Source organism: Pipistrellus kuhlii, unplaced genomic scaffold (assembly GCF_014108245.1).
Source record: "Pipistrellus kuhlii isolate mPipKuh1 unplaced genomic scaffold, mPipKuh1.p scaffold_m20_p_3, whole genome shotgun sequence".
NCBI lineage: Eukaryota > Metazoa > Chordata > Mammalia > Chiroptera > Vespertilionidae > Pipistrellus > Pipistrellus kuhlii.
Genome location: NW_023425529.1, coordinates 173,330,037 through 173,347,296, shown reverse-complemented (window position 1 = coordinate 173,347,296; position 17,260 = coordinate 173,330,037). Strand labels below are relative to the sequence as shown.

The 17,260-nt window shown below is 46.3% G+C and overlaps 1 protein-coding gene across 7 annotated transcripts in view; it reads left to right on the top strand.

Moving 5' to 3' along the window:
- Nucleotides 1–586: 586 nt before the first annotated feature.
- Nucleotides 587–17,260, top strand: part of RBPMS (RNA binding protein, mRNA processing factor) — a 160,886-nt gene continuing 144,212 nt past the window's right edge. Inside the window, exon 1 of one of the 7 annotated variants that reach the window (XM_045588904.1) lies at nucleotides 587–1,137. In XM_045588904.1, the coding sequence (XP_045444860.1) occupies nucleotides 1,075–1,137 (63 nt within the window). In that variant the 5' untranslated portion in view covers nucleotides 587–1,074. The remainder of the gene's footprint in view (nucleotides 1,138–17,260) is intronic. The other 6 variants (XM_045588905.1, XM_036458293.2, XR_004991443.2 and 3 more) reach the window with 6 other exon arrangements.

Below are 17,260 nucleotides of genomic sequence, written 5' to 3'. Positions count from 1 at the left end.
AGCGCATTTTAAAGGCTGTGAGACCGAAAGGTAAACAGGGTCTGGTCTCGTTGTCCAGGGAGGGGCTCTCAGAAGAGTGAGGAAGACAGCCAGGCAAACAGATGATTCCAGGGCGGCCCGGTGCGGGCTGCCAGGGGGAGACGCCCCGGGGCCGGGGAGGCGGCGTTCCCGCATCCTGTCACTAGGAAGGGAGTAAGTGGGTCTAATCCGGTCCTGGAAAGAGGGGCAGGCTTTGGGATAGGGGCTCCAGATCCCTCGTGAGAAGCCAGCAAACAAAAGTAGCACATCGCACTTCGAGGGGGGCCTGGCGCTCCGAAGCCCCGCACCAGAGCCCCGCGCACGGCCCCGCCAGTTCACCAACGTCGGGCCGCCCAGAAGCAGGCTCACCCTGAGGACCTGGCCATCCCTCCCCTTCGGCGGCCCTGACCCTCCGACCTGCCGCGGAGCCGGGGCCCGGGGCCCCCCGCGTCCCCTCCCAGCTCTCTTCCCTGGGCCGCGGGCCGCCCCTCCTCCTGCGGGGGCTTCGCCCTCCGCGTCCCGTCCCGTCCCTCCCGGCGACAGCCACTGCCGGGCCAGGGAGGGCGGGGGCAGGAGGAGGAGGGGAGGGGAGGGGAGGGGAGAAGGGAGGGGAGGGAGGAAGGCGAGAGAAAGGGAGCTGCCCGGATCCCGGACTTCCCAGAGCCTGCCCGGAGCGCGCACTCAGCGGCTCCCCGTCCCAGCGCCCCCGCCGCCCCGCACTCCGCCGCCGCCGCCTCCGCCCCGCGCCCCCCGCCCCGCCTTCCAGGAGCCGCCGGGCCCCTCGGCCGCCTCCCCACTCTCCGGGGTCACTCCTGGAGCGCGCGCCCTCGCCCATCCTTTCTTCCTTCCTCCCCTGGCGCCCGCCCTCGCTCTCCAGGTCTCCGCCCGGGTCCCGATCGCCCCGGTCGGTCCCGCCTCGGTCCCGGCGCCTCGCCTCGCCCGCCCGGAGCCCCGCTTCCTGAGCCGCCGCCCCGCGCCCGCCGCCCGGGGACGGGAAGAGGGCGAGCCCGCCGCGCCCAGCCCCGCGCCCGCCGCCCGGCGAGGGAGCCCGGGAAGATGAACAACGGCGTCAAAGCCGACGACAGCCCCGCGAGCGAGGCCAGCCTCCAGGAGGAGGAGGTACGGGGCTCCGGGTGCGGGGCCGCCGGGCGCGGGGCGCGGGGTGGGACGGCCCGGAGGGGGTCTCCTCCGAGAGTGCGTTTCCGTGGGTGCGCGCCTGGCATTGCGTAACTTTTCGGACTTTTCGGAGACTTTCTTGTAAGCATAATGCTCAGCTTTGTCTCCCCGAGACTTTGAAAGCGGAATCGAAAACTGACTCCGGGGTGACCTCAGATCCCTGGGAGCCAGGGGTTGGGGCGCGGGAAGCGGGGGGAAGGGGGTGCAGTTTGTGGGGTGTGTTTGTGAATGCGGTTCAAGGAAGAACTCGGGGAAAGTTCGTCCCAAAAGGATACCCTCCGTGCCCTGCCCCCTCCCTCTCAGCGCTGGAAGGTCTCGGTGAAATATCTTCCCGGCGGAGGCATTTTGGATTAATAGATAACTCCTGAGCCACATGCTTCTCTGATGAGTCAAAGACCCCGAACCTGGGCGATTAGGTTTTGTCAATTTAGGGCGACGCGGTGCTGAGGAGTAGGGGCGGGTGGAGGGGGGGTGGGGAAAAGGAAGCTTAAAACTTGACAATTCACCAAGTGGTCATCGAAGCTGTTTTAATAGGACTTGGACTTCTGAGCCTACATTGCTTGTGGGGGGTCCCTAATAACAACAACTGAAAGGTTGCGGCTGCGCAGCGCTCCTTCGATACAAACAATTCAGGGAGGGTAGGAGGGAACTCCTCAACGCAGCTTTCAGAATCGTGTCCATACACTGGTGGTGTCCCGTGTGATGCTTCTGTTCCCGCAGGTGCAGTCTCTGGGGTCCAAGAAGCAGTCTGTTTCGCCTACTTTTTAAAGAGCCCACCCACTTGGGTTCTAAGACATCCTAAAAAGGACTTTAGAGTGCGCGTGGATGCAAGTGTGCATGTAGATCTGACCTGTAAAGCACTCTTAACAGATATTTATCCCAATAGAGGAGGTTAGCAGAAAGATTCTAAACTTATAAAGTTTGTAGGGTGTTTAGATTATTACTGAGACACTGTGGTGTGTGACCTAAAATTCTGCCAGGGAAGCCAAGCTTTGTGGAGGTTTAATAAGTACATATAAGCCATCAGCACATTGTCCACTTGTAAAACGGGACATATTTAAATGGGGATGATAGGGGAGAGACCTAAGAAGATGCAAACTTACATGGTAGTGTCACCTCAGTGAATTGCTGCAAGCCAAAACTTGCCTTCTCACTGGAGGAAATTGCCCATTTGATTATGAACTGTTAATTTGAAAAGTGTTGCTTCCATTCTTGTTTTCAACAAGTGAAGCAACCGTATAGACATTTTATTTTTCAAAAAGATAAAGATTCCCATTTTCAAGTTCTACTTTTTCTTGAACCTTACTGGGTTGCTTTGCTATTTATTTTCCCTACCTTTGAAGTAGATAAAATTTAAGAAACAGTGACATTTGCCTTTTTTTTTTTTTAAAGAATTGCTACATGTTACTAATTCACCTAACATCACTGTAATACTTGCTTCAGAAACCTTTCTATTTCAGTTAGGTTGGCAGGCTGTTTACTTCTAAGGGTGGAGCTATATTGTAGGAAACCATCTTTCTGTGTGTTCATCCAATTGAGAAAACTTGCAAATGGGAAATAGTTAAATCAGGCAAACCAAATTTTTTTTTTTTTTTTTTTGGATGTAGGTAGCAAAAGGTTTGCATATTCCCAGTTGTAACCTACTTGATAAAATTAGAGAAAAGTCACATTTTTCTGCTTGACTTTTTATCTGTCCTGTTGCCCTGACTTCCTTTTCAGGTGGGAATGGCTTATGGCTCAAGGAAGTGTCCGTGGTCTTAGCAAGGTATTTGCTATTTTTTTTAAAAAGAGGACAGGTAGGAAGATTTCAGAACCCAAATTGCACAAGAGGTGAAGAGAGAGGGTTTATAACGTTAAGATTTCAGGAAAAGTGAGGAAGTTGGCCTGAAGGATCCAGGTAATTTTGCCCTAATTCCCTGGTTTGGGTTATGTTTTGATTTGGAAAAACTCCTAACCTCTTTTGTCTAACCCTGAAAGCCACAAGTAAAATAAATATGGTTTTTAGTGAGTCCCATTAATGTGCTCAGCATTATACAAAACTGCCACACTGGATCCTTTTCCCGCCCACCCAGCGATCAGCAGTTTGTCCCCAAACCCATTTAAAAGTCTTAGCTGAGGACTCGGGTAAACAGTACACACAAACAAAATGTTATATACACATAATGGCAAGAGAGGGAAAAAATGTGTCTTGCTGTAGTTTCTGGTGGTGATTGAATTGAGGAGGAAAAGAGTCAAGTCATCAAGAGAAAATAGTTTATTTCATAGATCATCCGGGTAATTTACCCTCTCTGAGCCACATTATAGAATCCAAGTAATTTTCCCCCTATTTTAAAAATAAGTTCCTTTTCTTTTCCTGGACATTTTATCTCAGCTTCTAGAGCTTACACTGAAATAACTGATGCAAAAACACTTAATAGGTTACAACTGTATGGATTGTAAGTCAATTTTCTTGTACTTAAATCTAAAAAAGCAGTCTAGGATTTAGGAGAATATTTTGCAGCTTTTTAAGTTTGGAAGTTTTGTTTTTTTTTTTTTTTTTAAGAACTGGGGCAGGACATATACTTCTGCTTTGGGTAGTATTTAAAACTTAGGGGGAAAATAATTTTAAGATTTGGCTAGCCAACTGTGGAAGAGAGAACACATCTGGCTATGCATGTGTATTGCTATGCAAGTTGTAAAGGAAAACTGGTTGTCAAAATCTTTCTGGGATCTGAGAGTTATAAGGCTTATGTATAGGGTATTAGATTATTTCTTATATCATTATGCAATTAACAAAATAATTCCTAGAATTTGCCTCTAATTTTGGACTAGGCAGTATTTTCTGAAACACCTTTGGTAATTTACACTTGATCAGACTTTATTAATAGTAAGTAATGACTTAAACTTATTTACCAGTTGTTTTAAATATGAGCTCTCTTAAAATCTAGTAATGGTAGACATAATGACTTTTCAAAATAGAAATTTCTTTTTGGGAAATAAGCTAAATAAATAATTTGCTTTTAGTTTTATTTTGTGTCATTGGGTACTTTTTAGGCTGATTACAGGTTATTTTTTTAAAGTGTTTTATTATGTTGAGGTGCTGGTGTTAGAGTAATTTCTCCCTAAATTGCATTGACTGAGTTTTCTTGTACTTAAATCTAAAAAAGCAAAGGACTTTGGCAGTGTTGGAATGTTGATCAAAAAGATGTTTGGCAGATGTTGGGCAGAAATCAACGTAGTCAAGTCAGTTTTTCAGAAGTTAATACCAATCTTTACCTCTCATTCCTTCTTTTAAAGTGGGTAGTAATTTTGCCAAAATATTGGGGTCATGAAGAAAATTGTTTCTTACAATTGGCACAGAGAAAAGGGTACCATGTCCATTTGGTGTGGCAACCTCAGGTTTTCATCGAGTGTTAAGATTCATCTATATTATGAAAAGTACAGAATGGTTTTATACGATTTAACCATGTCTGGAGTTTCTGTTTCTCCAAATCAAATCTAATACAATCAACATATACTTCAGTCAAAGGACAGATTTGGTGACAAGAGCTTTGGGTGGAAATGTGGTGACTTCATAGTAAAGTGATGCTGCAAGGTCACCGCCAACATGGCGCACGCTTTTTGTTATTCTGGTGGTTTTTGTTCTTCTCCCTGTGGTGGTTTTCCCCTGATAAACCCTTCTGTTCATGTGCAGGCTTCTTTGTTTCCAATGGCATTTGTTTATGGGATAGATAGTTTGGCTAGGACAAAAGTGATCAGTTTTGGGATGGGGAAGAAAAAATATCTTGAGGACTTAAATCAACAGAAATGTATTTCCTCCCAAATCTGGAGGTCAGGGATTTTAGAAGCAATGTGTGTCCACATCGCCACGCTCCCTGGGAGAATCTTATTTTGTCTCTTCCTGCTTCTGACTACATTTTAAATGAGGGGATAATCCTCAATGTTACAACATTATATGAAGAGAAAATATTTTTAATATCCATACCATATGCCAGTTCTTAAAAAAAATACATGTCAAATAATAAGCAAAATTGTCAGATTGGTGGATTATAGATCATTTTTATTTACTTTCTGATGTTTTTCTGTGCTTTCTGGGTTTTCTAAAATGAACACATGAACAAAAACAACGTCTTTTGCTTTGTAGATGTCATTATGTTTCTTTGCGCTATCTGTAGGTGTCACGAAACCACTGGTCTGGTTCCGTTCTGTTTTGTTCACAAGTGTGGCTGCAGGAATCGGACCTCTTCTCTTCTCCTAGCCTTTCTTCACAGTGTTTCTCACCTACTCCCTTGTCCTGGCTCATCTTCGTGATCTTGAGCTGCTCTCTTTGTTCTCATCTGTTTTCTCAATCCATCCCTACACCCCTTTGCAGTGTCCTCTGACTCCCTCAGCCTCAACGTCTTCAGCGTAAGGCTGATCTCCACACAGTAAGATCCAAACTTGACAAAATTGCCTGAACATACTCTGCAAACCACTGCTTTCACCCACTGTTCCCCTCTTGATCTTGCCTGCACTGCTCTCAAGTTTCAGCCTTCATTTTTGCAGGATCCCATCACTCAATCCCTAAGAGATGGTTTTCCTCAGAATCCCAGTTATCTCTGGTAGCTTTCTGTTATCTTCATTTAAGTCCTGAATCATTACCTTCTTTCCTGTGGTATTTTTTTTTAAAGATCAGTGACATCTTATCACAGTATTCCCAACACTCAACACCTACTACCCCAATACCAGCGAAGTACTGCACACACAGTTGCAAACTACACACACACACACACACACACACACACACACACACACACCTTTTTCTTTATACATGCATCATTTATAAAACAGCCTTATTGGTAGGATTGGTGATGATGTTAAAAAGCAGCCACCGTTTGTGATAGAGATCCCTTGCCCACAGTCATGGATGGATCCGCTGGGAAGTTAACTCCCTCCACCTGCCATGAACGGCCTCCATTTGAGTTCACAGGAGAGCATGCCTGGTCCATCCACCAGCCCCCGCCAGTGTGGGCCCACTCACTGCGAGGTGGCATTTGGGTTTTCACCATTAGAATTTGGTTTCTGCTGCGGAACTAACTCTCTTTGATCCTTGGACTTGGGCTCCTCGAAGGCTCGCTGGAAGAGCACAGAGCTCCCTGAATTCCCAAACAAGCCTGCCCTGTGTGACAGCCACTTCGGAATGTTTGTGTTCAGTTTCACTTGGCACCTTCGTGTCTGCCTGGGGATGGGGAAAGGGAATGCAAATGTTCCTCTTGAGCAGTGCTTGCTTTGGTCAAAGAAAAAACTTAGGGAGGAATGAGGGGAATGAACCTTAATAATAGCTGCAGCGAGAGTGTCTGCACGGCTCAGTGGGCTTGAGGCCATGCGGGACGGGACTGGGACCGGATATTTAAATGGATGCTATGTCAGTATCAGAATACCATCCCTGATGGGGATGAGTTTATCTGATGTCTGTGGGTAACTTGGGTGTGACTCTTCAATGTGTATTGGAAGACTGTTTTAAACAACCTCAGTGTATTGTGTGTGTTTGGGGTGGGCAGGGCTTGACTGCATATAAAACCAAGACACGTCTGAGTTTATCAGAATACAGTTGTCCAGTTGGTCATGTTTATGATAGCAAAAACAAGAAAATACTGGAATATTGGATCCTATGAAATTTTCAGAAGTCTCTAATCCATTCACCCATGAAATGGTTAACTTCAGAATATTTACTATGTGTCAAGTAATGGCCAAGCAGTTGATGTGTATTAATATTGTTTTATCCTCACTACAAGTTGATGCGGTACTGCCTTGATGATGAACGTCATTTTATAGGGAGCTGCTGAGAGGCTGAGTAACAGGGGTGATGTGCAGATTCTGGGGGTGTCAAGGCCTCTGAGAGGTAATCCTCCCAGTTTAGGGGTGATTGCCCTCGTGAACAGACAGGTGTCATAAAGCACCATGCTAAAGCAGGACACAGTGCACACTGCAAGGAGATGGTAATGGAGCTGTTGTCAAGGAAAGCTTTGACAAGAGGTGACAGTTGAGCTAGGTCTCAATTAAAGATTTAGCCAGATGAGGAAAGGGTTGAGACAGTGGGAGAAAGACTGGCCTGTATCAAAATACAGGGGCTTTTTAAAAAGGACTCTTTTTGGAGACAGCAAGCAAGGCCCAGCAGGAGAGGAAGGGAGAGTCTGGGAGGCTTCAGAGGGGAGATGATGGAGGAGCTGGCCTTTCATTCCCGGGAGTCAGGCTTTATCTTGTGGTGGGATCTGGGCCGCTCTGTAGGAGAGACCTGGTGTTCTGGAACGTTCCAGCGGGAAAGGGGGTGCAGCAAGTTTTGGAGTGGCCACGGAGCCAGAGACACAGTGGTGTTCAGGAGCCTCAACAACTGTCAGGTTCACGGGAGAGACGGTGAGCTTCGTCTGGGCAGCTGCTTGGGTTTCCCCGGTGTATGACCAGCTACAATCCTGGCTGTATTTGTAGAAATAGGAAATGGGGAGGCTGAAAGGGGCAGAAAAGGAGGCATGTAGGTGATGAAGACGTTGGTTTGGAGGTGCAGAGATTTGATTTTGAAAAGCGATTTTCAGAACAGTTCAAGGACCGGTGGGCAATGTGAGGGCGAGGGCCCAGAAAATTGAAGAGAGATGCCAGGACTGTTTTCTAGGAAGCCCGTGTGGGTAGGCAACAAAAGAGAAATGCATTTTACTTAAGTTTTTATCAATGAAAAAAGTGTTTGGGGAGAGAGGGAGAGAACTTGGAGAAAATTAAAGCAAAAACGTTAAAGCACTCTGTAATGTAGAAATATGAAAATGTATTACGTATAGTCTGCCTAATTATCACCTAGTAGTGTTTGGTATACCGAATCCATTTGAAAGTGGGAATAGGAAGGAGCTTAGAAAAATCTAGGTACCTATAGTATTTCTCATGCTTTTTTTTTTTTTTTTGCTTTCATCCACAGTCAGTGGAAATGGTTCTCTAAAATTTTCAGTTAACTCCCAGGCTTTCACACTCCATCCCTGTTCTCCCCCCCCCCCCCCCCAACACACACACCCTGTGCCTAGAAGGTCAATCTACCACAACATTTGTAGGTGGGCTTACAAAGTACAGGTAGACGGGCGGCTTGGAGAGTCTTGAGTGTTTTTCTAAGAGAAAAATTTCCCCGAGTTGCTTTGTTCTTTTTTTTTTTTTTTTTTTTTTTTACTTTATTTGGGGGAGGAGGAGGAGGTGAAATAACAAAATGAGCCTTTGGCCAGAGACCTAAATCGCCTATTCTGTGGGCCACATTTTCAATGTGCTGCTGCCTTTTCTGCTCTCAGCTAAGTATCTGCTGGAGGAGAAAGAAAAAAAAAAGAGAGCCTGGGAATTGAAGTCAACAACATGCCCTGCATTGGTGTTTTCTCCTAGGTTTTAACTCCACTGTAGCCATTATGATGCATATTATGCAGAAGAGTGGAGGAAAAGGAAATAGCAGTCATAAATGCCAATCACACCAGGAAGATGAGCTTAAAATTCCGGGCTGTAATACGGCATTGTCATACAAATGTAAATGCTGAGGAGCCGCCTCCCTCCGTCCGGCCCCTGGGATCTGACAAAGGGGCGAGAAACCTGGGTGTCTCAACATTGGGGTGCGTCTCACCAACCCTTGAAAACAAGTGGGAGGCCACTTTCTACTTTGAATTAGCCTTTATTTCTCACGAGTTGATTTTTTAAATGACATTCCTTTTGCTCTTCCTGAATTATGTCACCAGGTAGGTATGCCGGCAGGTGGCCAACATTATTCTAAGAGAAGTCTCAGAGATTAAAAATCAGTGTTTTTCCCGGAACCCCCAGGATCCAGTTTTGGGGGGGGATCTCTCCTAGGCTCACCTAGAAGATGCATAGTTGGGGCCTCCAGAGAGAAGGGACTGCATAGAAAGTGCTATCTTATTACAGAAGTACCGGAGTTTCCTTTGTGCTGGCAGGGGAAGTGCTGCAGCGGTATAATTACCTTCCCCAGCATGTGTGATTTACAGGACTTAGAACGTGCGAGTTCCAGAGGCATCTGTTTTTCAATACAGTATCCCTCTAAGCCAGCAGGAAGTGTTTTGGGGTTAGGGGAGGGACGGTCGGACCGGGACACACACACACACACACACACACACACACACACTCTCTCTCTCTCTCTCTCTCTCTCTCTCTCTCTCTCTCTCTGTCTCTGTCTCTGTCTCTGTCTCTGTCTCTGTCTCTGTCTCTGTCTCTCTGTCTCTCTCGTCCAGTGCCAGGGATGCTGGGTGACAGGGGACTGAAAACATTGTGAATTGCCTCTCCCCAGGGCCTTGCTAATCAGAAGGAACAGGGAGCGGCTGGAGTCCAGTCAGCCACTTCTGGGCCAAATCCTTGTGTTCCTGTTCTGCCTTCTCCCCTCGCTCCTTTTTGAAACCCAATTCCTCCTTTTCCAGGATCTTGAAACATTTTCCCATTCATGAGCAAAAGACTTGTTCGAGCTAACTCATGCCGAGACCATTTTTTGTTGCTCAGATTTTCTTTTTGAGTCCCACTTAATGGGTAAGAAAATTAATTGAAGGGCGAGTTGAAGATCAGGTATATATCCAAATACAATCAGATTTGTGAAAGCATTTGTGGATTTATTTTTGTTTTTGCACATTCATTCATTAAGCATTTACTAAGGAGTGTCTGTCTACTCTGCTTTAAACATTGCACTTGAACCGCATGAAGTGTTACCATCCCATGGTTAGGGATAAGAAAACCGAGGCTCTGGGATATTAAGTCATTTGTCCAAGGTTTTACAGCTGGTGGGGAGAAGCTTAAAATTTCTCCAGTGGTGCATGTGACCGGGCCCTGCCGGTCTCTGACCTCATCCTCCAGGAATCACAGCCGCCTTCAGCCTTCATTACGCTCCGCTCCGGCTGCTTGGGCCTTGTTTAGGTCCCTCCAACTTGCCAAACTTGTTTCTGCCTCAGGGCCTTTGTGCTGGCTGTCCCACCCTACACCCAGATGTTTACAGGTTAGACTCTTCCTTGTCACTCATTCGGATCTCCGTTCAGATGTCACCCGGAGAGACCTTTGACCTCCAAATTGAAAGTAGCCCCACTTTCCAAACCACTGGTGCCGCCCTCCTCTTTCTTTTTCCCCTGATGGTACTTCTTAGTCACTGACATTACCTGTGTTCTTATTTGTCTTTCACTCCTGGAATGTGGCTCCATGGCCGAAGGGACCTCTGTCTTAGGGCCCTTTGACCCCCAATACCTGAAACTGCTCTGCAATTTTTTTTTTTAATAACTAGATTACAAACTGACCTGTCAGACTCAAGCCTGTACAATACACCACAGCATCATAAACCTTTTCCCAGCAGTTTTTAGATTACATTTTAATGAATACTGCCTTCAAGGCGATCATTTCTGGATCCCCATCTCCACTTAATTACATCAGAAAGTCTAATTATCGCAGCTTTTATAGCCAGGAAATTTGGGAGGGTAAGTAATAGATCCCTTGTGGTCGCTTAGGGGTTATGCACAGTTGTTTTTTTACACATTAAGGACTCTTCCTTCCCTTTGCCCAGTGAGAAGGGAGACCCAGTACATAATTTCCCGGAGCCAGGAGGGAAATGTGGGCCTGGGACGGGGTGATGGGTAAAAGTAGGCAAGGTGACTTTGATTCCTGTTTCGCAGACCTGACTGCTGGCTTGCGAAGGGTTCATGTTAGTAACCCAGGTGGAATTGATTTGGAGAAAAACTTAACACACTCTGACCTATGAGTTAGTCTAGCCTCAAGCTCAACAGTGTTTTCTCTCCCTCCGTTTGCCTACACAGTGGAAAGGCACGTAGCTCAGGATGATGGAGGCCGTGGCTGGACCAATCCAGCCCTCAAGCACCTGTACGGGCAGCCTGGGGGGAGCGTCCAGTCTGGGTTTTGTGCGCCTTTATGGAGGCACCGCACAGGCACAGGTCACGCTCACGGGGCAGGCCCACAGACTCAGGAGCCGTTGGTATTGGAATTTCAGGATGAAGGAAATGTAAGTCTATTCCTTTGGTCGCCGGACTGCCTGCTGAGCACACTGATGCACTCATGGAAACGCAGGCCATTGGCTAAGCCTCATCTGTGGCATTCATGTCACAATACATGACCTTGAGCAAACTTTTTAAACCTCACGGTCATCCTTTGAGAGTGTTAGAACCAAAGGCAGGTACATCCTTACATTAGTCAGTTCTTGACCAAACCATCAGTACTCTTCATTCGTTTTTTAAATTGTTTCCTTACGATTCTCTCTCCTTTTCTCAGGGACTCGGGACAAGTCATTTCAGCTGTTTTGTCAAAGATAAAGTGAAGCCTCTGTTTCCTAAACTAATATGTAGGGATTGGACAGGCAAATTGTGCACGAAAAGAACTGTAACTTCACTCCACTGCCCACCTATTCCACTCCCGTTCCCCGAGGTGGTTCTGAGCACACAGGTCGGCGTGGCATCCACCTGGGCGGAGGGACAGGCTGTTTGCAGGAGAACGGCTGAAGCCTGACCTCTGTTTTGTTTTTCACTAAGCCAGTGCCTCTCCTTGAGAATGGGTAGGAGTTTCTGGGTGTGCAGGAAGGGCCGGAAATGACCGTTGCTAAACAAAGGGATTCTTTAAGTCCCATCCTGCATCTTTGTGTTTTGAGGAGGATTATGCAGAGGACCAGGGCTAGGAGATTAATCTCTGCTTGAGCCATTCTGATGGGGGAGAAGATTCCTTCCCTGCCTTTTCTCCCAAGGGCCAGGGGTACCAGCCCTGAGCACCAGGAAAGTTCTTCAGGAGGGTGTTAACCCCCCAAAACAAGAAAGGAGCCAGGTTGGGCAGAATTACACCCACTGTGACATTTAGCCTTAACCTTGGCTTTCAGACTTAGCTTGAAAAACCCATCACCAGCAAAATGCAGAAATATGGAATGGAGGGAGGAGGAGAGTTTGTACAGTCTGTTTCTCCATAAGTAAAAAATGGGGCGCTGTGATTTGCTAATAAATGCCCTATAAATAAAAGATTTGAAAAACCGTGTTAACTACTGTCTTTATTTTTCTAAATCTCAACAGACAACCTGGATAGTAGGAATGACTTCTGCCTCCTCCTCCTCTCCTAAGTGGTGCATGTGACCGGGCTCTGGGGCAGGAGAGGGGAGGGGGGAGGGGGAGGGGCAGGAGAAGGTGTTTATAATCATTTGGGATAGCTGGCCCAGATGAACTAGGAACTGCCAGGCCTCCGGCTTTTACAGCAGGATCCTGAATTTATGTTTATTGCTAGGGAAGTAGTTGTCTTATCAAAATTACTTTGCCTTTACAAATTCTTGCTGACTTGCACCATTCTGGGCACCTTGTTCCTTCCTCCCTCCCCAACCCCTCAAAGGAATATAAATTTTCCCACTAATAATTAGAAATACACATTTTGTTGAAAACGGTGTTGTGGTTTACCTACGTTTTCAGAACACTTGAAAAGACAAACATCTTCTTGAAGAAAACACATGATTACACCACTGTTTTTAGGCTTTCCATCGTAACTGCAGTGTTAGGAAGGCCTGCCGATGTGTTTTTTGGATACTGTGTGTTGGGGTTAAGTCTCTTTACTTACTGCCCAGCACCAGCTACTGAACAGAGGAAGACACTAAAGCTGGTGCTCAGATCCCAGCATGTGCATTAGATGTCGTGGAAGACTGTACTTTATAAAATATGCTATTGTTTAAAAGAGATGTGGTCATTGATAATTCCAAGGTGTCCAGGGGAAAATTATTCTCATTGAAAATTCCAGTGTTGGTAGATTTTCTCATTTTCGTGCCACATAAACTTTTGAGAAAGGTTACTGTTGTGTTATTAATTTACAGGTGTTGAAATAGACGTTGACTTAAGATTCGTTTGGAGGCTTACTAATATATACAGAGTACATTTGGCATACGTTTTTCATTTAGGGTATCAGTTGTTTCCCTGTTATTATCTGTGTAACACTACTTGAATTTTTATAGAGAAAATAAAGCTGGAGTGATAAGCTCAACATTCAGCTGCTTAAGAACTGTGCAATATAGCACTAAAATGCTTTGCATTGATCATCGTTTCTGCCCCAGTCTTCCAAGCATTCCCAATTGTGGTGTTGTCTAGAGGTTCGTTTGTGGGTTTGATGGCTTTAGGAATGGAGTGTATCTGGTTTTATGGGGTGGAAGAGCGAGCAGCTTTTGCCTATAGCTCTACACATTCGTGCGACTACTGGCAAACCTTGAATCCCAGTGAAATGTCCCGGTCAGAAGTGTTTGTCCATTCCCTTTGCGTTCTCAGATCAAAGGGAAGCATCTTGCCCTTTGCAAGACCCGCATCTGTTGCCATTTGGTCATAGTGTAGCCAACCTCCGACTCCTCTATCTTCAAAACAAAAAACAAGTCAGTGGGGAGGGAGCAGAGCTTCAGAAGTGCTTGTGGGCTTGGAATATTGTGCGTTTCTGGTTTTGGCAAATATACTTGGAGACGTTTTAACCATTAACTGCCTCTTCCTCTCCCTTTCAAAACACCCCGAAGGCCTTTCATCAACCTAAGAATTGCTCTTATTTCTATTGTTGTAAATCATGGGTCATGATTATTCAGAGAAATCCTGGTGTGAGCACACCCTAAAGTTACCTACAAAGGGTTGTTTTTCCTTATTCTCTGAGGAGGTCAGGCCAGGCGTAACCTGGGTGCCACTTGGTGCAGGAGATGGAGGCATAGAAACCCAGCTGTTTAACCTGGGTCCCCCACTCACTCCAGTGCTCTCCGAAATCTCCCCATGAACCTTCTAAGCATTACATTTTTCAAATTGAACTTGCAATCCTGTTGCTTGGGAAGCCTGCCATACATACCTCACCTTCCTCTCTACCCCTAATGGATGAATTTACAGTCACATGTATTAGGAAATTTCTCAGAGAGAGGGGATAGAGAAGTATTGTAAGGTCCAGAGGTGGTTTCCCTTTATGTGAAGCTCTGGAGCAGGGGTCCTCAAACTTGTTAAAGTGGAGGCCAGATCACGCTGAGAGCTGGAGGGCCAGACTATATGAACTACTAATTCCTACCGCAACACCTCGGCTGCGCTCACTGCCCAAAAAACCTGGCGGGCCGGATCAGACTCCTCTGCGGGCCGCAGTTTGAAGACGCCTGCTCTGGAGTATCAGCACAGTTTTTGATTGCTGCTGTCACTGGGCACTGCCCACTCCTCTAGCAGGGGCTGCAGCACAGACGCCTTGGGCAGCAGAGATGATCTCTTGGGAGATGTTTGCATATTTTACATCCTGTTTTGCACTCAAGTCCGTGGGTCATTTCTCAAAGGAAGGGTAGTAATGTGTTCTATTTTAGAGATTAAAAGAAAATAATAAATCCATTGGATCTTTAACTTATTTGTCTTTTAGGATTGGGACGACCAAAATTCCCAAGCCGTTGGTTTAGCTAATTGGATCACATTGTGCCCAAGTTTCTTTTCACTTTTTTGTTTTGTTTTTCAAAACAAAATTTTTGTTTTCCTTTTTGGCAAATACGCCCACCTACATTAATTCTCCTCCCTCTCCTCCCCTCTTCCCCCAGAAAGAAAAAAGAGGTAAACAAAAAATACACAGTTCTACAATTCCCTTCTTCACAACCAGGGTTAACTCTGGTGCGTATCTTTTTAAAGCCCTTTTCTCTGTGTACGTAACACACACACACACCCACCTACCCCTGTATTTTAGCAAAGACGAGCTCGTGCTATGGTAATGTTTACATTTGACTTTTTTTTCGGTTGACAGTGTTGTGAACATCTTCGCGTGACAGTGGGTATTATTGATCGTGTAGCTTGTTCCCAGCTTTGGGATATAAACAGTGTCTGTACATCCTTCTGGCGAAATCCGTGTGCGCGCCATAGTGATTTCCTCTGCTTAAACTTTTAGAAGTGGAATTTCTGGGTCAAAGGGCGCACATTCTTTGTTAAGGCAGAAGCTGTTCATTGCCAAGTCTTCTGTAGAGGAGTGTACTAACTTCACTCCCACCGACAGCTTCAGCAGGCCCGTTTCCCTAGGGCCCCTGACACTGCAGTTCAAAAAACATTTCAGGGGCTGCTCCTCACCGGGGAGTTGTTCCCATTTCTATGCTCTCTGTGATTCAGAATTAATATTCCAGTCTGAGCTGTACAACATCTGGACCTTGCATGTTGATTCTTAAAAGTCCCATTTGAAGATACTGTCCAATGGATTCAGGTACTGCTGTCGGTACCAGATGTTTGGCGGGTTGTTTCTGGAGATGCCATCCCTGAGTTCATTGAACATGCGAGTGTTGGTTTTGTGATCTTGTACATGAAGTCCTTGATAGAGATTGCTGGCTATACACGTCACGACTGGCGATGACCAGTACCTTGGGTGTTGTGTGTGCATGGACAGCATTTCATGGAGGCAGTTCCAGCATTTGTCAGGGGAGCTACCAACACTCACTGTATTGTCAGGTTCAGTCCCATTTCAGAGAGGTTAGATTGTGGGAACGTGTCAGAACTGCTGGGTATGTCCTTACCTCTCCACTTACCTGGTCACTGTTTGGTTTGCTCTTGAAATGAGGGTAGAGACACACTTAGATGTGTGTGTCAGTTTTGGAGGACAGCTAGCCAGTTACATCCCTGGAAGGACCTTGTATGGATACAGTTAAAACAAAGGTGCGGACCCAAATGTTTCTCCTCCTCCCCAGTCAATGGAGGAGGAGGGCTGGCTCCAGTGGAGGAGCTGCCAAAAGTGTTCCTGTGTCTGAACAGTGGACTACTGGGGCGTTCTCATCCTCCCCCAACGGGCTTTTCACTGTGAATGCCCACAGCATACCAAGAGCCAGAGACTGTCTGAGGAGTGGAGCTAAGGTCTCCCCATGTGGGCAGGGCAATCACCATTAACCCCAGCCCTCAAGGCCTCCTTAATTGTTAACAGAACATTCCTGCCGAGCACACACCCTCCGCAAAGCCTACACACATGTTCTGAGAGTGTGACTCTAGGAAGTGAGCAGATGTAATAGAAACCTCAGTCTTGACTCATCCTGACTGTTGCATATGAGTGGAATTTGCATCTCATTTAGTGTTTAACAAATTTCCACTGAGGTCATGAAATAATATCGAATTTATGTGCACACTAGTGGCCTGGTGCACAAATCCATGCACATTGAAAGAAAATTGATTAGAAGAAATATTTTAATAGCGCTATTCACCCGTTCTTTATAATAGAAGTGTCAACCAAATTCACAGTAGACAATGACAGATAGAAACACCAGCGAGAGCTTTATATGTATCACACATGCCCGCGTCAACTTAGCCTTTCTTTTATAGATATAGAACAAATTTGCTTAATTAGACCTGCTTGTTGATTAAGCTAAACTTTTCCAGCCCAGTGAAACACCCCAACTTCTCTTTCAGGTAATTGTCAGCAACACAGCAGTAAATATCAACACAGAGCACATTGCAGCTCAGGCAGGGAGAACAAAGGTGAAATATTTAACTGTAGCAATGCTTGACTATATTCTGTGCAGTGAGAAAACCTGAAGTCATTTTCAAGGTCAACCATTTCTTCTTTTCAGTCGGGTCAAGTTTCTAAGCTTTCTAAAACTCCATTTTCTGACTAATGAAAAGAAAACAGGATTCCACCGAGTCTCCTATCCAGGACTTCTGTAAGGATCAAATGAGATGAGGCGCGGGAAAACGCTTCACAGACATTTGGTTCAAGTGTGAAATGTTTCCATCTGGCTATGAAGGCAGTCCTTTTCCTGAGCTGAAGAACTGTAAGGAGGCTAGAGGGAGAGGAAGCCGGGCATTTCTATGTGACGCCATTCCCCGGCACCCACAGCGACGGTTTCTGGGCTGGGCTGGGGGTCACATTTTGTGCCATGGGGCCTCAGCAGCATTGGCTGCGTTTTGATGGGGGGTTGTTCCAGGGTGAGGGGGGCGGCCTGTGTCCCACTTGGGAGAAGCTGAGTGTGTTGCTTTGTGGGCTCCAGGTCTGCAGTGCCATTTCTCTAAATGGCCAGTGTACATCACGGCAGCTCCTGCGTCGAGCTTCCGTCCCCTGGTGGTCAGTGCGCATCATAGTTACTGGTCGGACGGTGGGACGCTTAACATATTAGCCTTTTACGTAT